This window comes from Pomacea canaliculata, linkage group LG1, assembly GCF_003073045.1.
Source record: "Pomacea canaliculata isolate SZHN2017 linkage group LG1, ASM307304v1, whole genome shotgun sequence".
In the NCBI taxonomy this organism is placed as follows: Eukaryota; Metazoa; Mollusca; class Gastropoda; order Architaenioglossa; family Ampullariidae; genus Pomacea; species Pomacea canaliculata.
This window is the reverse complement of record NC_037590.1, coordinates 42,776,162-42,798,639: the sequence shown is the minus strand read 5'-3', so window position 1 is coordinate 42,798,639 and position 22,478 is coordinate 42,776,162. Positions and strand designations below refer to the sequence as shown.

Here is a 22,478-nt window from a genome sequence, read left to right as displayed (position 1 = left end):
TGGAAGTTCATTTATTGAACTCATTTCTCTCTTCTCCATTTGCATGGGAGGTACCCTAAAGATGGGCCAAGAAATCATAGCATACTGTAGTGGCCATAGGAGCAGTGAACATGGTTCACTGTGTGTAGATCTCAGTATGTAAAAAGGTCTGTTGTGAAAGGCAGAGCCCAACCTATTCTAGCCATTACTTTATACCTAAATCAGGTAACAGTTTCTGGGTGAATAGGTATTTTCCAGCCACAGGAATGTAGGCAAACCACCATGCTTCAGACCCCCTGCCCCAAGAAATGACAGCTGAATTCCAGGATTTCTTTCGCCTGATCCACAAGTATGCTGGTGCGCATCTTACAAGCATATGTAAATATTGTTATCAAGATCTGATATATAGTCACTTTGCTACTCTGTATTTTTGCTTGTATTGGACATTTTGTCCTTGTAACATGGGTTACTAGGCAAAAAGTACATACTGATAGCACCATATGTTGCTACATATTCAGTCAAAAGAGTTGGTTTTTTTTCTTACTTTAAATTCATTTTCAGGAGACTGACTAGTACCTGCATAGAAATCTAAAAATCCAGGAAAGCCTCCTGCCTTATTATGTACTCCCATGGCTTACCCTGAAGCTTTGTGCAGGCAGCATTAAATTACCTCTGCCTATTTTCTACATGCTAAAGGATGCAAAATTTGGGTGATGACTTGCCCAAAAATTTCATTTAATTGCAGATCAGTTTCAAAGCATAGCTGCCAAGTTTTTAAAAAAAAACAAAAATCTACTGAAAATGGTAACAGTGCACTGTGCATTTCCTTAAAATCCCTGCTTTTGCCAAGGAATTGCAGAGCACTAGTTTTGTGGAATTGGGAATGTACTGACAACAGTTGAGTACATTTACACTCTTAAGGGCCTGACTTCTAGCGCTAGGGCGGCCACATACTCTTAACCATGATCAAATCATTCTGCAATCCTTTCAGATAGCACAATGGTTGTGGATGAGCGACAGGTTCTGTCCTCATCACACATAGCTCTGCTCCTTCACCCACAACGTGATGTTCTGTATTTATCACTTACAATTTTTTTAAAATTAACATTTAGTGATGAAAGTTGGAATTTTAGCAAATTTTAAAAGAATTGAAATGCTTGTGTTGGACAGGCTCCGAAGTTATTGCCCTTTAGGAGAGAGGATGCTGATACTTTTTCCTACAAGGTTTTCAAGTTCTTTGATAAGCTTTTGGTAATGACAGTGCAAGAGGAGTAGTACCTTATTCAAGACTACCTTGTGCACCCCTCTTACCACCCTACTACAAGCAGTGGCAGCCAAAATCTCTCTAGGACAAATTATTATGGTCAGTTTTACATACCTCAGTTTGGATCTTTTGGCAGCACCAGAGGATCTTTGTGAATATCCCTTACCTATTCTTTTTCTGGGATTTTAAGAGATCATCCCTTTTGGATGGACACAAATATCATAATGGCCTTAGAATCTGCAGAGGATTAGTTCATATTACCTCCAAACATAGCTTGCCCACTGGTTACAACTGCTGCTCTCCTGTGTCCAAAAGCTTCAAGCTCGGCCCCCAAATACTCTTTCCATTATCTATTCTCCATTCAGAATGTGGACATACAGGATTTGTGTCAAAGAACTTAAATCTCTGCCTCTGTCTCCAGGACCTGAGGAAGGACTTCCACAACACTGAATAGCTAAAAATGCAACCCCCATCCCCTAATCCTGCACACTAACTACCCCTGAGGTTCATGTTCACTTCACCTTTAAAGCAGAAACCTCAGATGCAGGTTACAGTATCTTCAGCACTACTTAATCTTTCACCAAATGTATGTGGATGGCTCTAAAATTGCTGAAGAAACAGTTCCCTTAAACCCTTCTTCACCATCTTTAGAGGCCTTCTTGGAAGAAATGGCTATATCTTTACAGAACTGAAAAGTATTTTGCCTGCTTTATAACACATTCACAGCTCCCAAGAAATAAAATACTGTTAATTGTACATGCCTCCCACCCCCAAATTTATAAGGGCTAGACCATCCTTGATTAGTTCAGTTTGTTGTTATCATTGTTACATGGGTTGTATGTAACTCCAAGCTCAGCCTGATATGGATCACACAACCTATATTTCCTTAACAAAATATATTTTGCAGTGTTGGTAATATTAGTGGGACTTAATAGCACATATTAAAATCTTTTTTATCTTTCCAAAACAGTCAGAGTGCATTCAACATGGCAATTTAGGTGGTCCTAAACAATGCATGCTTGTCACCCTTTTCAGCTTGCAAAGTAGGACACTTCATGGTGTCTTCAAGGATGACACAGACTACGTGCATTGCTGAAAAAATATTTGGATGCTTAATGAAGTTTTCAGTGTGGTACCACCATTTAACCTTCTGGCTCATTTACAAAATATCCAGATGTTACACCTTTTAAAAAAGGGCTTTCCAACAAATTTCATCATCATCATCAAACTCTTCATGCATCAGGTTGCACATAAGGCCTCGACCAGAGTCCGCCACCGATGTCGATCGGCTGAAACTCGCTCCAGGTGACCCCATGTCCAGCCCTTTCTTTTCATCTCCCTTTCCACCATTCTTCTCCAAGTTTCCTTTGGGCAGCCTCGTTTTATTTGGCCGTCTGGAGTCCGTCGTAGGGCGACTGTGGAGAGGTCTGCTGTCTGCTGGCGGAGCACATGTCCAATCCATCGCCAATGCCTTCGTTGAACCTGCGTGGTGATGGACTCGGTTTCAGCTCTTCGGTGGAGTTCTTCGTTGGTGATGGTATTTGGCCAAAAGATGCTAAGTAGGCGCCTGAGGCATCTGTTTTGGAAGACGTCAAGCTTGTGACAGATGGATTTGGTCATCTTCCATGATTTGGATCTGTAAAGGAGGGTGCTGATCACAGTTGACTGGAAGATTCTCAGCAGCAATCAAGAAAATGAAGAGCGGCAAGGCACCAGGGGCAGATGGAATTACAGCAGAGATGTTGAAAGCAGATGTGAATGTGACAGCTCCCATACTGACTGAAATCTTCAGGCAAATTTGGGAATCAGGGCAGCTCCCTGCTGCGTGGAAGACAGGGCTCATCTTTAAATTACCCAGGAAAGGAGATCTTGGAGACTGCAATAATTGGAGGGGCATAACACTACTCTCCCTCACCAGCAAGGTCTTCAGCAAGATTGTTTTGTCAAGACTGACAGCAACTCTTGAGAAAGACCTCCGAACACATCTTCATTCTGCGACAGATTCTGGAGCAGAGCAACCAGTGGAACACACCGCTGTACATCAATTTCACCAACCTGGAGAAGGCTTTTGACAGCATTCACCGAGAGTCTTTATGGAAGATCATGAGGCATTACGGAGTCCCTGCAAAACTTGTTCAGGTCACTGCAATGCTGTACAGCGATTTCAAATTCCAGGTTGTCTGTGACACGGAGCTCCAACAAATTTTAGTTTAGTTCTTGTCACTCCTCGAAGAGCATAGGCTGCAAGGCATCGCTTTGCGTTAAGCATTCTCTTATTCATACTTCTGAACTTCCATTTCATGACACAGATAAAAAGCAAACAAAAATGTCAAGAACTTGATGGCGCTCTCAAGACAGATCATTAACATAACTAAAATACCAGTAAAGAAAGATGTGATTGTTAGACTAAAGAGGCATGTTTTGAGCAAAACATTCACATGGCAGGTTAAAGAAACTCATCTGAAAATACTCAAAAGCCCAGGATGGTGTATGTACTGTGCCTAGAAGGCAAAGACTTGGTATGTGCTATGAACCAAAGACTGGGCTGAGGTTGTCCAGTTATTACAAAGGGTGCAAATGAAAACAGCTTAGAATGAAATCTCAAATGGACGCACTCAGAAAATATATCTGACACCTAGATGCACCAGTTAAGTGCGCTGCCCCATCATTTCTTTCCAATTACCTGTGTACTCAGATTTCTTGGAAAGTGGTCTCCTGATACTTTAGAAAGTGTTCCTGTATGCACAAAATCCTAAATCTTTCTGCAATCAGTAAGATAGAGACATCATGCAAGAACTCTCTTTTTTACTTTCCTACATGTTAATGGCAAGGTTCATCTGAAAAAGAGATGTTGTACCAAAAAACTGTAGATATTTATCAAATATTTCTTCTGAATCAGTACTGTGACACTCTCTCTTCAACCCATAAGCTTCTTTATAATTTTGTATGCATGTTGGAAAACTTTTTTTTATCATCTAGGTTTTAACACAGCACATGGTTAGATTACCATAATGAGATGCTTTATTCTTCTTTTGGACTTTTTTTCATTTTACAATAGTTCCTAAAAAATCGTCAAGGTAAGTGAATTTCTCCTTAAATTCACATTTACTTGACAGAAAGTCAGTTTCTTCACATTTTTTATCTGCATTTCAGCTTTACTTACTGCTATCCAATGGTTTTTGACTCCCATCATTCTTTTTAACCACCTCCACATGATCATAAGCAATAAATAAAAGGGTTAACATGCACAGGTATGAAATATTTTTAGAGCATGGTGGAGGGAACAATGTGCACACCCTCCAAGATGTTTCTGCATGCTGTTTGACATTTCTCCTATGCTGATGATTTGTTTGTAATTATCACTAAAATATTCTGATTTCAACACTAAATACATATTTTGCCATATCATGAGTATTTAGTTTTATTCATTTCATGAACTGTTCCTTTCGTCTGTGCATCATGTTAACATCTTTGTCATTGCATCCAATGATTGTTTTATGCAAGCTTCCATCCCAAGAAAAAGCATAATTTGAATACTTTAATTATCCAACAGTATGTCTTCTGGTTTTATGCTTACATGTAATTGCTTTCATTTGAAGATATTTGAATACTTTAATTATCCAACAGTATGTCTTCTGGTTTTATGCTTACATGTAATTGCTTTCATTATAAGATATTCATCATTCACAAGCTTTTTAGTTGACTTCAAGCTCTGCATGCATGTCAGTAATAAACACGAGCTACTTAGGAGGTGGAAAGACTGACCAAAAGCATGTATTGGCATCCATCACTGAAGCCAATTAGTGTATAATTTTTGGCATGATTCGCTCATGTAGTCAATGCTAATAGAAGCTAATTAAAATGCCTATGCTCATGCTAGCATCTTTATCACTAAAAAATAAATTAAAATATGCACCACTTTATGGTAAGTGTTCCATGAAATTAATTCAGATCAAAATGTCTGCACTCAACAGTTCATGCAGACCTTACACAGCATAGATTATTAAAACTCACTGCACATGAAAAAGATTGCAAAGTTATGGATAGCTTGTTTGAATTGTGTGCATGCAGATAAAACCTGATGTTTAATGCTTTAAGGTGAGTTACTTTTGTGTGCAGATCTCTTCCCACTTGTGAGATGATGCACATCAATGAGGACTGCTTTGACACTCGCCTGTGACAAATGCTCTTTTTCCTTATTCAAAACTACCTACAGGGTAGCTAGAGAGCACTCAGGAAAAACAATGGACTTCTAAAAGCAGACAAATTGTGTTAATGGATATTTAGTGACAGCATCTTGGTGAGCTATGCTTTTCTCCACATCTTGGCCCACCAATCTGATAAACATTAACAAAAGTCTAACCATGGTAACTACTGTTAAATTGTGCAATGTTTCCACCTTACAATCCATGCTCTTGCCTTAGTTACACCATTTGATTTTGCACCCATCAAATTAACATGGCACAGCTCTGTAACTGTATGGATTCTGAGGTCTTTAACTCTGCACATCATGGTATCTATCTGCAATATGCGATAAAAAACTTAATATACTAATCGCAAGAGACAATTATGCGAAATAGAGAAAATCATCATTTAACATTTGATTGAAAAGAAAACAGGAGTTGAATTACTGCAAATCCTTGAAATGTTCAGTTTTCTTCCCACCTGCTAAGTTGATATGGTTTTATGTTGGAATGAACAGTACAAATATACTATGCCTTGCAGCCTACCCCAAAGTTCACTTATTGATCTCAGTGTGTTTTGAAACACAATCATGGTTCTCATGCCTCATCCTTGTATATATATCGAGATGACACTTTAAAAAGTTGAGCCTATCTTGGTGATCACTTGTTCTCAAGATTGACCATAAAAATGCCTCTGAATGAAATGCAGAATCAGAAACTGATTGAAAAGAAATGTTTAACAGAATAGTTTAGTATATTTATAATGTGAAAATCATTGACTGCTATTGTAAAAAGTGTTCTTCTGTTATCCCCTTGTTTGTATGAATGTGCAATAGAAAATCATGATCAGTGCAGATGTGCAAGCACAATGTTTCAAGTCATTTTCTGTTGCAATAAAAGTGAAAACTTTTCAATTTTTTTAAACAGCTGACTGAAATCCTGATAATTTTGGCATCTTGGATCACTAATGCACAAAATGCAATATTGTGACACCTTGTTCCTACCATGTGCTTTGTCTGCATTGTGTGTGTTTTTATTTCCAGTTTTAGCTTCTTTCTAGATCAAGCAACTCCCGACGTCTTCAGAACAGTATTGCTTAGTCACGATGCAACCACCATAATTTTCATTCACAATTTTTAATCAAAGTAATTATGTGCACATGCCACTCACAAATCAAATCAGGGGCCCTGAATGTTTTTTATTTACTCCCCAAGACTCATGCACATTGGTTTACAGACGGCGACCACGGCGACCACCCTTCCTCCTGGTGCTGTCTGATGGAATGGGTGTAACATCCTCTGCACAAACACAAAAACATCCAAATGACTGATAACAATAAAGCTGATAGAATGTTCATTCCAAAAACGAGACATTTTTCACTATCTTCTATCCAAAAAGCACATTCTTGGAACAAAATTAGTCTTTGCAAGAAAAAGTTGGAAGTAACAAGATATTTGTGGCTGCTTACCAATACGGCCTATTTTCATTCCAGATCGAGCGAGAGCTCTGAGGGCTGACTGAGCTCCTGGGCCAGGTGTCTTAGTTCTGCAAGTTAAAATTTAAATAAATAAGATGTCAACCTTCACATACAACATTCCCCAGTGCTTCTGAGAAAAGGGCATCAAAAACATGCTAATAATGCACATAAAATACTAAACACAGCATAGTTCCATGCTAGAACGGGATCTTATTGCACCGTACAGTTAACATGAGCTAAACAACAAAGGAACACAATCGCTAGGAAATGTATGACCTTATGCCTTAACAGAGATAACGAAAAACCATATGGTACTTAAAGGATTCTAAAGGCAAAATAAAACTGCTTAGAATCGAGTTAAAGAGTAGGATAAATTTGAATCTTGTCTAGTTATATGTGTTCATGTGGAAAACGTTGAAGGTTTTTAGTAGAATGTTGTGTTTAATAACAGAAATTATATGGGACTTTTTTTTTTTTGCTTTGACGAAATCTCATTCTCCGTCACGTGACTCTATGATGTGTGGTTTTCACAGTGAGTACTATGCCTCGAGAATGTGCAGCACCCGACTGCCATGAAAAGATGGGAAAAGATTCAAAATTTTCTTTTCATCACTTCCGAAAGACCAAGCCTTACAAACAGAGGTTGTCATAAAATAAAAAGACATATAATCTTCACAATGACCACAGACATTTCCTGTCAGAGACTGACGTCACAAGGAGACTTGATCATCTCGGGAAGCTATCGTGGTTACATGACGAAAAGGACACAAGGGTCGATTTCACTGGATTGTTTCAATTTTTATAAACATCGGCAACTAAAATAGTGCTAATAAGTTGTAATAAAGAGAGAAACGAATCATTTCTTTCTCCGTATTGCTCTCGTGCTCTGTGATTGTAACTAAATATATTTTTGAAACGTTTGACCGTCGCCACAGCCTCATCCCTTTAAGTCCACCACACTAAAAGATATTTTATAAGATGGATTCTGAGGACTTTAATTTTCTACATGACCTGCATGAAGATTAACACTGATTAATAGTGCTAACACTATGGTGACGTGGTGGCTCTGCTTAATATATATAATCAAAGAAAAGGTCATCTGTAGGTCGATCTGGTTAAAAACAAACCAAGCAGAAAGTTTTCTATTCTCAGGTTTTCTTCCTGCAGTTTTGGAGCCATTCTGAATTAATTCTGAGCAATTTTTTTCCTTGAAAACAAGTGGCCCGTCGAGCAATTTACCCGAGGATAATTTGACACTAGCAAAGAATCTGTTGCTGAAAGTGACTCTGCCAATTGATGGAGATAGGTTTTTGCAGATGTGTTCAATAAAGCCCATATAGATGTGTTGCTTTTGAAATGGTAAACTATGAATTTTCTTGGATTATTTGTGTCACCACAGTGACAGTAGGCAATTACCATTACTTTTATTGCAAAGTTCAAGTTTACTTCTCCCCAAAAATGTATAGATTTCTTGGCCTTGCATTTACATGAGAGGAGCAATAATAATAATATAAAAAATCACCAATAGTCATCTCCATCGTCTTTGATTACACACCATTGCTTTAGTACGTACTTTTACTTTGTCGTGCATTGTGCTGGAGTGTTTGAAGTGACTATATAACCTACATCAAATATGTATGCTGGAAAGTGGTTACTATTAAAAGCTGATGCAGCTTTTTACAATGATAAAACCATGCAGCTTAGTCAACTTACCGGTTGCCACCAGTAGCACGCAGCTTGATGTGCAGAGCATTTATGCCAAGCTGCTTGCATCTTTCAGCAACATCCTGGGCTGCCAACATGGCAGCATAAGGAGAAGCCTCATCACGATCAGCTTTTACCTTCATGCCTCCTGTTACACGAACAATTGTTTCCCTGCAACATAAAACTGATATGACAGCAAAGCTCACAACCCTACTCATATATTTGAGTACGTAAGTTTTAACCAATTCTATATATAGCACAGTAATTTAATACTGTAAACACTGACACTTTTCAAGACAGCTCCAATATTTCCAAATTCTGAAGAGCAAATAAAAAGTGGTTGTGTTAGAGTGTTTGCTTTCACTGTTTACATTAACTCCTGTTAGTCTCAAAGATGATTTTTAACAAAGTCAATATAATTCCCATGACCACTTGTATGCAGCATACCTGCTATACATCCTTGAGGAAAAAGGAGGCCCGATAGACAACTACTGTAATTTTGCACAACTTCTCCTTCTCACACTATCAGGAACTACATTAACCACTGTACCAGGCCATCAACTGATTTATGTGCCATAAAAACTGCCTCATATGCCATGGCCCCTACATCAAGGCCAAAGATGCCAGATTCAAAATGGCACAAAACATAATGAAAAGGGCGATAATACTTTTAACAAATATGAAAATGCAGGGTTCCAGGGTCTTTTATAGATACATGCATATATATAATATGTAAGAACTAATTATGTAAAGTGGCATAGGTCTAGAAATGTAAAACAGCTTGTTTGGATGTTTTATAAGCATACAAATTACACGAGCAAAAGATATAAGCAAATGTACACTGCTGTGTACTTTTTCTGTGACTAATCAATATCTTAAAGATTTGTGCTGGTGAAAGAGGGCATTGAGTTGTGTATTGCTGACAAAACATTTTTAATGAACTAGGTGATCAAGGTTTGTTTAGCTGTCGTATAAGTCTTCACCTTTGTTAAATTACCTTATGTATATAGGACATAATATTTAGCTTCACAGAATATGCTTATGGCAATATATGTTATAGAGTTTATTTCATTTTATAGATGTAATCCCTGACCCCATGTTTAGCCAACCACTACAATAAGAAAAGCATTAATAATAAAGTCACAGGCATGAAGACCTGCACATACTGGACCAGTGATGGTAAATGATAAACACCAAATGCTATTTAGCATAGATGTAACAACCGACTTCCAATAATGAACAAATACTCAAATACTTACTTGCCAGATAAATCGGTTACATGAACAAAAGTGTCATTGAAGCTGGCGTATATGTGCGCAACTCCGAAGATATTCTCACCATCCTTTGGCTGTGGGCCTAGGACAACTTGTTCCTGCTGAACAGTCTTGCCTTTGCGGGGAGCCATACTGTTGACAAATGAATAGGCAAGAATTAACGACTAAGAACATTTACATGAAAGTTGAATATGACCACAAATGTGCAACAGCAAGATTGTAGTCAAATGCTAGTAATTCTGACATCACAGCCGACAATAGCCCATAAAACATTACAATTTTCACTCATTTTGACTACGCACATTTCATCCTCGTTTGCTCCTTACAAATTGTATTTACAATATAATCTCAAAATCACAGCTATTTGGAAAACTATTTTTGATAATTCAAGAAGTTAGCGAAACTAATATTTTGTGTTACGCTTATATCCAAACGATGCTTGTGTAACGAGTGTCTCACTGTTCGACAGCTTATAAACCTATTTTATCCATGAATGTAGCTTAACTAGTACATAGCCGTTTTAAAATATGAATTGCTTAATCAATGGTCTAATTTCTTTGAAAGCTAGCAATAAGATGGATGTAATATATGCGGATAGACACAAGTCATATTCTCAAAACATACCTTGCCCGAGTACGAAGACGGAAAAGGAATTTTTCTCGCGAAATCTCGCTACTAAGTAACTTCCGGATACGAAGTTTTCCGAGCGATGACGGAAACTGCCGATTATGTTTGTTATTGTTGTACAGTAAAAGTGAACAATTGAAACGTCAAACCCTTCTTTTATATGCACCTTGCTGCTGATATTCGGCTTGGATTAGAAAGAAATTTTATCAGTTTCAACAAACTTTATTTAAAAAAATAGAACTAAAGATGGAAAACTGAGTTGCTTCTGATAATAGTTGTCAGGAAAGCTCCGTCTGCTGCAGGTTCGACTCCAAGTCGCAGCGAAGTGGCGAGTCCAACCCTGCCGCATCTCGCTCGTCCCTCCAAACATCATGGACCTGATGTTTGAATGGGAATATGAGGGAGATAGATTTTCATTTGAAGACAGTGACAGATTTGAAGAAGACTCGTTATGTTCTTGGGGAAGTGAACCTGAACTCTGCAACAACTGGAGAGGTTGGAAAAGACAAAATGGAGGGCAGTCCCTCTTACAGATATTCCCCTCTTCTGGTAAGCAAATTTCTTTGAATATCGAAATGTTCCCACCTTCTAAAACTACAGCTTAACAGTTAAAGTATTTTTGTCACAAAGTGCGTTAAGTTAGTTTTTGCTTATGTTGAGTAATTCAGCCACATGGTTAACAAGGAATAGTAGCAACGACTATAGCAGTGGTCTTTGATCCAGGTGACACGGTTTTTGGTATAAACAATAGGACTCAAGTTGCTGTTGCTAATATTTTTGTGACAAAAATGGGGGATCTAGATCTGTTTGTTTTGCAGTTTTAATAAAAATAATGTACATATTTATATCGTATTCCACAGAACCACGCCTTCCATACTTTACTAAAATAAGCTATTTGTCTTGATTTGACTGTAGGCAGAAAATGTTCTAATGAGGTCAAGTAAAAACGAAAGACCACTTATTTTGCGATACTTTGCAGACCGTTTTACATTTAAATAATGCTTTATGAACATGAGACTGATAGGAGGCATAATGAGGCTATCTTACAAAAGTAGGTCACAGTTCCCAAAATAGATTTACATGCACCGTATGGTCATCCCCCTTTAGCATATGATTGATCTTAAGGTCAGGGAGCTAGTAGTGACCTCATTTCTAGATAGGTCATTAGATATCTATTTGTTGATTAATCATTTAAGCAAATAAATAGTCCAGATATAAATAAAGAACCAAAAATTAAACCCCTTTATAGTTAACGCAGCTTAGCTTAACATATGCACTTATAAAATTCATATATGCACAATTTTTTTTACAAAGATACTTTGTGCATTTTGCATAGCTGTGCATTCAAGAAATAACAGTAGTCATTAATAGTTTAATTATTAGGCTGTTTTGTTTGGCAGATAGTAGTAGTTTGGCTTTCAAAAAAGGAATGTCACAAATATTTATGGACATATTTTATTATACCATGCAGGATTGTAATGCATTTAATTATGTTGTTTGTGAATACTAAGAGTAACCAGTTTGCCCATTGTACTCTTAAGGTATGTTAGCATATATTATGAAGTCTTTCTGGAATTATCTATAAAAAAAAATTTTTTTGCTTTCATCAAATGGATATGCATGTTTGTAATATGGTGAGTTGTAACTGACTATGCAAACATAACATTGATTATTGGATCATTAAGTACTTAAAAAAGAAAGATTCTGAATATATAATTTAAGTAACACCCAGCATCAGACCTTAATTTGTGTGTGATAAACAGAAGGGGAGGGGAAAAGACTGCTAGGAACATACCTTAGAGTATGTGAACAGTGTGAATTACTTTCCAGCCACTTATGATCAACCACACATAAACACTAAACTGCAGTTTCATTAGTTCCAAGTATTATAGGCTTTAAGCTTGTTGTCTACAATCAACATCACTTGCATTTTATTTTTGAAAAAGGGTGGTCACAGCCATTTTTAGGTCCTTTTGAGGAGCAAGGTTTTAGAGACCCCATTTTTCTTGGAAGCAGCCTTTTTTTTATGTAGGGTGGTCTCCATTCTTTATCACTTCTTTGCCTTTTCTAACTTTCTTTGGCATCAAGTATCCATTCCTGACAGCTGGGTCAAATAGGGGAGGTTAGTTGTGAACTAGTGGACCTTTGAGTCTGGACACCAGTGTTTTAACCCCATTTCTATCTGGTTTCCTAACATCTCTTGATAGTAGATATTGCAGCACATATACAAGAGACAGTGATATATGTATTCTTATACATGCATGCCATTAGAAATGTTAAAGTGTATCATAGAAACTCCTTTGGTTCATGCATGTAGCATGTAGATAATAATTTCACCCTGCAGCTTGCAGAGCATCTCCCAGTGAATTTTCTATATTCTAATTTCTATGATCAGGTTATGCCTTTTGTGTATTTCTCTAGATGATCGGGTTATGCCTCTTGTGGAGCTTGCTGCTCAGGCGGTGGCTTGTAATATACCATTTGAAGAAGTAGAACGGTTTGCACAGCCTATACCAGAACAACTTCAACTTCGTATAGCATTTTGGAGCTTTCCAGAAAATGAAGAAGATATCAGGTATGGACTTTCCATAAAACATTTTAATTATTAAATAAAACATCTTTATATTTTAACTTTTTCAATTTGGCACCTAAACTGTCACAAAGTTTAACTTTTTTTCCTGTAAACCAAGGCAGTAGATCATGTAGATCTATATAGCATCTAGATCTGTCGCTGATAATAAAATGTTTTCCCAAAAAGCGAAAATTACGCTGGTTGATTGATTTAATCTGTGTGATTCATTATAATCAGCTTATACAGTTTTGTAAACCTAGGTCACAAGCCATAAACAAGGTTTTACATTCACAACATCAGTTTGCTTTCATGCTGTGCCTTTTATCCAGCTACATCTGCCCCTTTAATACTTAAACATGAAAAAAGGTAAGTATCATTTGTCAAACAAAAGGCATTAAAATGTCTTTGATGATCCAGAAAGCACTACTGTACTACTGGAAACCGATGAACTGAATATTGCAATGGCCTATACAACTTCCAACTGGTGACAGACACTAAAATCCTCCAAAGCTACCAGAAGAACCAGGGAGCCTTCAAATCTACCAGTCCTGCAGGAAAAGGTCAAGAGTGATGCCTAGTCTGAGGGCATAGTAGTCACATGAAGTAGAAACAGCAGTTGTTGGGAAGAATTAACAATGGCCCTCACTGCTCTGTGCCAAAGAATCAGGGAACACAAAGAACGGCTGCAGTCACTTGTCATACCCCTTCCAAAAAAAAAAAGGAAACAGCGAACAGTACCAAAACTACAGAACCACACACCTAACCAGCGTTTATATATCTCAAAATAATCCAGAATCACATCAACACCACCATGAGGAACTGCCAGCAGAAGAACTGTCTGGCTTCAGTCCTGGCAGGAACACATTTGATCAGATCTTCAACTGCCACATCCTGATAGACAAACATCTACAGCACCACTTGGATCTCTTCAACAACTTCATTGACTTTATAAAGGCATTAGACAGTCTGACATGAGAAGCTGTGCCCTGTAATGTGAAAATTCAACATTGAAGAGTGCCTCTTTCAAGTTATCGAAGTGCTGTATAAGAGCTTAATTAGTGCAGTGCTGCAGATAACTTTCTTTCACACATTAATCACAAAAATGAGCATCCATCAAAGCTGGCCCTGCCACTGTTCAACATCTTTGCAGAGAACATGATGCGAAAAAGCGCTCATGACCATCACACCTCCATTTTCATCAGTGGGAGGCTCATATGCATCCTGCACTTTGCAGATGACATTGATGGCAGACACCAGCAGTGAACTGCAAGACCTTACAATGTAGATGAGCAAATGCTTTTGGAATGAAGACCAGTGCTAATAAGAGCAAAGCAATGATTGAAATGAATGGAGTACAGCTCAAGGAGGTGAACAGCTTAAGTCCTTGGGTGCCACCTCTTCCAAAATGGCAGCTCCCTAGCTGATACCCTCATCAGGGTCAGGGTAATGGCCAAGCTGGACAGGATACAGCACACCATCAGGTTTGCCACCAAGTACAGACTGCACCTAGTTTGGACTTGTGTTGTTTTTGTTTCAAGGACCATCATATCCTGCCTCTTCTGAATGGGTCCGAGTTTAATTTAGTCAAGTTTGATGTAAAGATTACATTTCTTCTATCAATACCCTTTTCAGTCTGGTATGGTTTATTTTCTGGTTTTAAATGTTTATGTAAAGACACACAACTCTTCTATCAACCCCCTGCATAAGAGAATCCCCTCCCCTAATAATATAACTGCTACTAATATTACTATTAATAACAGTTATGTTATTATCTAAAGAATGATACTTTATTTTTTATTAAAGCAAAAAAATGACTTTTAGTCTAGTGTGCTGGGGTGGGAACATTGCAAAGCAGGGCAGACACATGTTGAACAAGAACACCATAAAACCAGGATTGGTGGTTGGAAGGGGGTCAAGCGAATAGAGAGTGTATGACAAGCTTCTGATTAAGGAACTGACTGCCGCTAAAGCCAATAGCTCACACCCAGTCTGACATAATCAACAATACAGGTAACTGATGGAGAGGACACTCACATAAATACAGATGTCCACATTGCTTGCTCTCTTTTAAAGGCATTCTCATTGTAGACTTTTTTTAAATAAGATCATACTCACTTCTTTGTTTGCCTGTTTTTAATGACAACATGAATGTTTACCAATTTTTAATACTGAGTGAATTTTAAAACAGAGTGCATATAAATAAATACCAGTGTAAATGATTACAAATGGAAAGCTAGAATTAGATAGCAACGTTTTATCTTCTTTTTCACATATGTTGGATTTTATATAATGTTCTAATTTTTCTGTTGGCAGATACAATAATTTCTTGAAAATGATTAATAATGATGTTTTGATTTTTTAAATTTTTAGTGTAAATGTTACAACAAAAGTGGACTTTTCCTTTCAAAGCATTGTATGTAGAAAAAACGCAAAAGAATACAGAGTACAGATGACAACAGAAAAATACAAAATCAGGGTTAGTGCCTTAGAAAATCTCTACCGCATCACACTTCTCAAATAGCAGACATACCCAAGCATTATAATCAACCAAATACATCATCATACACCTAAAACGATTAAGTGATAGGAGGAGGGTTTATCACAGCACTATTAAATCAATTCAGGGGTGCCGGTTAATATTTCTTGACTTAATATTTTCAGCATACATGGCAGTGTATGGTTTCTAAGATTATTTTGATGAATTTTGGATGCTGATAGCTACAGGCATAAAATAATTATTGAAACTCTCTTTATATGTGGGGCACAGAATTATCATCCAGAGGGCATCTAATGAAAGGCTATTGAAATGGATGAGTAGAATTCTATTTTGCATTCTTTCCTCTCAACAGTCACCTGGGCTCCGGTGCATAGGCGGTCTTAACTTTTCGTCTTGCTTAACTCGCTTTTCGTCTTGGCTAAGTTCGCGGTCTCAAGCCTGTTGCATGAGCGAGCTCAGCCCCTTGCTTAGCTGAGAACCGGGTCAGGTCAGCGCGGCGGTCGAGGTCAGTGATATAAATAAATTCGTCCGGGAGCGGCCTTGCCAACCGTATATTCCACCAATGAAAACTGCGCTACAGCGATGGTGCCGAGCCGCGAAATTCGTCTGCGCACCATGGTTGAAACGAAGGAGAGATGTGCGACAGCGAACTATTAGTCTTAATCGAGGAGGTTACCAGGGAGAAGAAGAGGCTTTACCAGAAAAAAGAAAAAGATGAAATAAGAAAGAAATGAGCGGATTTAAGATCTTCCATAATTTCATTTCTCAGTCGTCAAAAACATCCACCCATGGACAGGGGGGGCCACCAGAAACACCCGTGATGAATGGAGAAAGTGATAAATATTTTGGTAGATGATTTCAGAGAACTGATGGAAGGCACAAACATCGAAGGTTAGTAATTTTGTTTACCTGTGTAGATTTTTTTTTTACGTCTGTGTCATCCGCAGAAAAAGCTCTAGATACCGAGAGAATGCCAATGCAAAGCCTATAGTCAGCACACAACAGCCAGTTTGAAAATAAGTATTTCCATCCGAAATACATTTATTTAAAATAACTAGATACATTTCTGATTTAGTTTTTGTTACAGGTGGTGAATCATTTAGGCTGGTTCCTCCAGAAGTCTTTCATGATAGGGGAGAGTAATAAAATAATAATATTGACATATATAGGAGGTGCAATATAGAACACTCCAGTTCAATCTTCTAATTCAACAATGGAAATGCTTTTGTTAGAAGTATATGCAGATTTATTATTTTCATGCATAACAAACAACAATGAATTGAACATTTCAGATGATGATGTTTTCAAATGGGAAATTTAAAAAATGTACTTTATATCACAGATATTCCTGATGGTATTTTTGAACAAAACATGAAATATTAAGGAAAAGCCACCAAGGTTTTTGTACTTTAGAGAGAGCTACAAGTCTAATACATGTTACAGTACCAGTGTTCTACAGTTTAGATTCCAGTAGACACTCAGCTTCTGAATGACAGGGATTTGCAGTGTCTACATTCTTAAACAGTTGCAAATAAGATGTTATGAAGTTCTGAAATGGCTACACCTGAGTCCAGTGAAAAGTGCTAAATATTAACTCTAAAGAGAGAAACATGTCCTTCACAATCCTACTAGCAGCATGTAGTAAATATCAACATAACTGCTTTTTACTAGTTACTTGGCATCACTAAGAATAACAAGCAACACAATAATCTATTTATCTAGAAACCTTACACAGAAGAGTAATTCAAGCAATACCTTTACATAAACCTAATGCGATGGTAAGTACTCAGTGCTCCCAAGTAGAAGTGTCATGAATCAATTGTTCTAAGAAACATTTCTTTCTTGCAGCATCAAGACCACACAGAAAGCCACACAGCAATATTCAAAGCCATCAAAGCGGCTTAGGCCTAGACAGCTGCACATTTCTGAAAAAATCTTTTTGACTCTCAGATAAAACACACCAACAGGTGATGTACCAAGCAGCCAGAATTCCATCCGTCAACTGGGTCACCCGAAGAAAGCAAAATACCTGATGATACAAAAGAATGCACAACAAAGATAAGAGAACAAAAAACTTTGTAGCTCCTTGACAGTGAACTTGAATCTTGTTAAAAAAGAATTGCAATTCATGGAAATCAAAATAAATCTGGCACAGGTTGAGGTAACAAATACTAGACAGAAAAACAGATGGAAAATGAATTGGTAATGCCAGCTGCTGAAAGTGTTCACCAACTGATTGGGGTGGATGTTGCTATTCAGCCAAAGTCAAATTGAATAATAATGTGACCATTCAGTTAGAAATTATGACAGCACAATGGAACACATGATGATTTTTGCTGCTTTGGCAGGGATGTATCTGAAGTCACACAATATATTCTGAAGCATATGATATTAAAGGGGAGGAGTTCTTTTCCTTGTCTGCATTTAAAAAAAAGGGAAACTAAGCCAGTCCCTCAGCGGGTAGCCACTGTCTCCCATATTCATCCCATGTCAATGCCGTCAGCCACTACAACTTGCATTGTGCTTGTAGCATAAAATTGTAATGCCACCATCACCTGCAAAAGACATAGGAAATATTATTGACCTCAGTGATTTATATATTTTAGTATTCACATCTAAACAAAACTGTCCATTTTTAGTTAAAAAGGACGATGTGAACATTAACCTATTATGATTATTTACCTCTTGAGCCATATGTTTACAACTTGAGACATACTGCAATGAACTGCCTGTCAAATTGATAAACATGTATTAAATCAAACTATATAAGAGATTCTGGGTGCTCTGCTACTTTATTCTGTGTTGTTTTACTTAAATACAATGCCATCAATTTTTTAAATAATGTTTACATACTCTAAAACAACACTTGGAGCACAGTGGATGGGCCAGAATTGTGCGTCTGCTCATATGACCCAAGTATAGCTATATAAACTGAATTTTTTTGGATTATTGCTGTCACCAGAGTGAAAGTAGAAAATTTTCATTACTTTTATTGCAAAGTTCAAGTTTTTTCCTTTCCAAATATATATAAGTTTTGTGGTCTCGTGTTTACCTGAGAGCAGCAATAATAACAACAAACATCACCCACTGTCAACACCGTCTTAAGTTATACGCCATTGTTTTATTGTGTAACTATATTTTGATGTCATTCTAACATTATTAAATATTTTTAACGTAATGCTGTCAATTACACTTATTAATTATATATTTATATAGTGGTGGTGACTATAGTCTTACCTGCAACAAAGGCGGAGTAGAGCCTTTTCGTTGAAAATGATGGTCGAAATCATTTTCCACTGTTATGTTCGCTCGACGAAATCGAAAACAATGATACAAATCGACGTCATACATTTCAAATGGATTTGATGGATCGCTGAAGTAGTGAAAAATCTGTATCTTGTCAATGGGCAACTCAGTAAACAACACGATCAAGCGCCACTGTTACTACGAAAGCCGCCGTGCGGTCATGCGTAAGCAGCGTGTCGCGGCTAAGCAAGGAGTTAAGCCTGGGGGGGACCAGTCTCAAATTTTAAGACTAAGACCGCTTGCTTAGCGAGTTGAGACCGCCCATGCACCGCGCTTAGCAGGCGTCTTAGGTTAAGACAGCGTGCTTGCCTTAACTGCTGTCTTAACTCGAGTTAAGACCGCCTATGCACCGGAGCCCTGGTAAAGGACACAAAGTTGCTCTCAGTGAATTCCAACGATTGCTGATTTGTCTATCTGTAACTGCTTTGTTTAATTTAATCTATAGTGTTCAACTTAATAATTAAGAGCAAAATTCTTTTGGTATATTGCAGACTTTACTCTTGTCTTGCAAATGGTAGTGCTGATGAATTTACCAAAGGTGAACATCTATACAAGACAAGGGCGGTGAAGGATGCCTTGCAGATTGGTAAGATACAATTTTATCGTTATTACCAGTTGTAGTTACGTTATCAAACAAGTAGAGATCTTTCATGAGATTGGTAAGATACCAGCAAAGGTGAACAGCTTCAAGTACGAGGCAATTGCTCTTTCCAAAGATAGCAGCTGCACAGCAGAAATCCTGATGAGCATGACAACAGTGGTGCAGCAGCACTTTCTTTGCCAGGCGGAACGGAATTTGGAGCATCACCAGTACCAAGGTAGCAACTAGTTACTGACTGCAAGTCTCACTTCAAATCCTGCTATGTAGGTTATATGTGGACTATGCTTGCTAATACAGGAAAAAAGAATCCAGGCATTCAAGACCAAATGCTTAAGGAAACCACTCTGAATTTCTTACATGAAACAAAAGAATATGTGTGGAATATGATCACCAGTCTTGTGGACCTCCAGCAAACTGATCTGATTTGGCTGTGTGGTCAGCACAAATTTATTTTCAGGGTACCTTGGAGAGGGGTTGACTCCTAGTTGGACAAAGAAACAACTATCTGGTGAATATGAAAGATTGGATTGTCACTTAATGCAGGACTTGCTGACCACTATTCAAGACAAGCCGTGTCGACTGCTGCATCGAGGTCCTTTCAACTTTGTGGACTAGCAGAGTTGATCATCTAGCACCAGTCAAGGAATGAATGATAATTGTGAAAATACCAACTCTTTCAACAGATACCAATCAACATTAAAGAGATTATCTTATTTCAGAAGAAACATTTGGGGTTAGATCTTTTAGGTCATGTTTATAAGTTACAATTGTCATTGTTTATAGTTTTTTAAAAAATGTATACATGTTAGATGGCCCTTTTGTTAATGTTGTCTGTTCCTTAGTCTGCTTATATGCTTTCTTGCATAGTTTGCTGGTATTTTGAAAGATTATCTAGACATCTTTAATCTGTATTCAGTACTATCATTTGACTAAAGCCAATTTGTACTAAACCCAGAATACCTTTTTTTTTATTTAAAGTTGAAAAGTTTTAAAATAATCGTTTATGATTAATTTCCCATAGTGTTTGTTGAAAAATATAGTGATTTTGTTCACATTACTTTGGCAAAAAAAGGCATCTTGTTTCTCTACAGGATTTCACCTGAGTGCAACAGTAGTGGCTCCACAAAACTTCAATCAAGTTCAAGGCAAGGGTAGCTTTAATGTAGCAGTGGTTTTTGACCGACGCCGCATCTCCTCATGTTCTTGCAGCTGCAACAGTGCTGCCTCCTGGTGTTCCCACATTGTTGCTCTCTGCCTCTTTCGTATCCATCAGGTAAGTGGTTTTTTTATAAGTTTATTTTTAGGTCCCTTTTCTTAGCACATAGAGTTTACATGGGAAGGTTTTATGTCTTTTAAACTGCTGTTTTGACATATGAAAGCCCTTTCAGTAGTTGCTAAACAGTTTATCATAGGTTGTACTGTATAAGCCTAGATTGCTTTATCTTTGATCAAATTCATGAAGCTTTGACTTCAGCAATAACACATATCATTATTGGCTTTAATAACATTATCTTTCAGTACTGAGTAATAACATATCATTATTGTCTTAAAGAATCTGCTCTTTTAGTTTTGAGTAATAACACGTACAGTTGAAACTCAATTATCCGGTTTAATGACTGGTGCCAGTCATCCAGATAATTAAAAGTCACGGATAAGCAAAAATCTTAAAATTCTAATTTTTTTAAGACAATCCAGGATAACTAAATGCACGGTTAAAGGCGGAACTTCTTGTGGCATTTTTTTTAATGGTTTCACCTGCATACCTGAAGGAAGGTAGACGTACACACCTTGCTGACTTTTACATATGGTCAGTTTTCCCTAATTGCTACCCTGACCCTGAGGCAGGATGGAGATCACAGGTGGTGCCGACTACCCTAGCAAGAAAATGTCTCTCTCAACTAAGTAATTGCTGTTGGCGTTTAGAAAGCCGAGGTGAAATGGTTTGCTACTGAACATATGTCCAGGTTAGAACCGACAGTTGAATGTATTCTCCATAAAATAAATAGAGAGAAAAATAAAGGAATAAAGGATGAACAGCAGAAATGACACTAACACAAAGACAACTAAATTTTAAAACTTTATTTTATTGCTTTTATCTATCTTTCTTTATGTCTCTATATCTTTATTTACTCATAAGCAGGGAGAACAATATTAAACATTTTCAGTTTATTCCCATGGTGACTGACATAAAGTACATCTGTGTTTAGGTGCAGTGTTTATACTTTTATAAATGGGCAACACAGTGCCCATTCACCATTACAAAACCAGCCCCACGGTCCATGTTTGTTTGTTGGTGAGCACAAGGTAAAGGACATTGTAGATATGTTCATGCATATTCAGTCTCGTGGACCTCTTCGCTTGAAGTGAAGATGTCGAAAATGGATGGGCATGTGATGATCATCTTTGGTTGTCCTAATGGACATGATATCATCTGGAACTAGATGTCTTTTCTAGGTGACAGTTATTCTGTAAGTGAAAGAATGTACCTTGCGTACATTACATTGGGGATTATCCCCATTCAGTGTAAAAATATTTGCTAAGTGTGCCAATTTGGGACATGTAAATGATACATTTTTGAGAAAGCAAAAGTATACATAACAACTAGAAATAAAATAATAATACTATAATGTGGACACTAGCATATACCAACGTAGATGTACGTCGCTCTCAAAACTTTGGTCAGCTATTGGAATGCACACATGCATACTGAATATCTACTTCTCAAAATATGTGAATGGGCATATGAATATCATACATAAAAGTATTAAGTATTACAAAAAAACCAGAATTGCAAAACTAAAGTCCTAGCCCTTTTGACTTTAGATGGAATAATGGACTACAAGCTGTGTCTTCATAACCTGCTCCCCACTTTCTTTGTTCTCAGTTGATGGTCACCAGGAGAATGAACTGAAAATGTTAAATAATGATATCCCCACTTATGAGTAAAGAAAGATAAAGAGATACAGAGGAGAATAAGGAAAAAGCAATAAAAA

General features: G+C 37.4%; 3 protein-coding genes across 5 annotated transcripts in view; 2 read left to right on the top strand and 1 right to left on the bottom strand.

The window, feature by feature from the left end:
* LOC112567911 (PH and SEC7 domain-containing protein 2-like) overlaps positions 1-5,764 on the top strand; it is a 36,566-nt gene extending 30,802 nt beyond the window's left edge. For both annotated transcript variants that reach the window (XM_025244834.1, XM_025245008.1), the window contains one exon: positions 5,363-5,764. In XM_025244834.1, coding sequence (XP_025100619.1) covers positions 5,363-5,423 — 61 coding nt within the window. In that variant the 3' untranslated portion in view covers positions 5,424-5,764. The remainder of the gene's footprint in view (positions 1-5,362) is intronic.
* Positions 5,765-6,605: 841 nt separating this feature from the next.
* LOC112568322 (40S ribosomal protein S14) lies at positions 6,606-10,627 on the bottom strand. The gene is made up of 5 exons (XM_025245614.1): positions 10,507-10,627; positions 9,868-10,014; positions 8,618-8,779; positions 6,896-6,972; positions 6,606-6,725 (listed from the first exon to the last, which is right to left on the bottom strand). Exons 2-5 carry the CDS (start codon positions 10,011-10,013, stop codon positions 6,658-6,660), a joined length of 453 nt encoding a protein of 150 aa, XP_025101399.1. The 5' UTR covers position 10,014; positions 10,507-10,627; the 3' UTR covers positions 6,606-6,657.
* Positions 10,628-10,794: 167 nt separating this feature from the next.
* LOC112567785 (zinc finger SWIM domain-containing protein 8-like) overlaps positions 10,795-22,478 on the top strand; it is a 43,342-nt gene continuing 31,658 nt past the window's right edge. For both annotated transcript variants that reach the window (XM_025244657.1, XM_025244713.1), the window contains exons 1-4: positions 10,795-11,058; positions 12,931-13,084; positions 19,376-19,470; positions 20,577-20,758. In XM_025244657.1, coding sequence (XP_025100442.1) covers positions 10,881-11,058; positions 12,931-13,084; positions 19,376-19,470; positions 20,577-20,758 — 609 coding nt within the window. In that variant the 5' untranslated portion in view covers positions 10,795-10,880. The remainder of the gene's footprint in view (positions 11,059-12,930; positions 13,085-19,375; positions 19,471-20,576; positions 20,759-22,478) is intronic.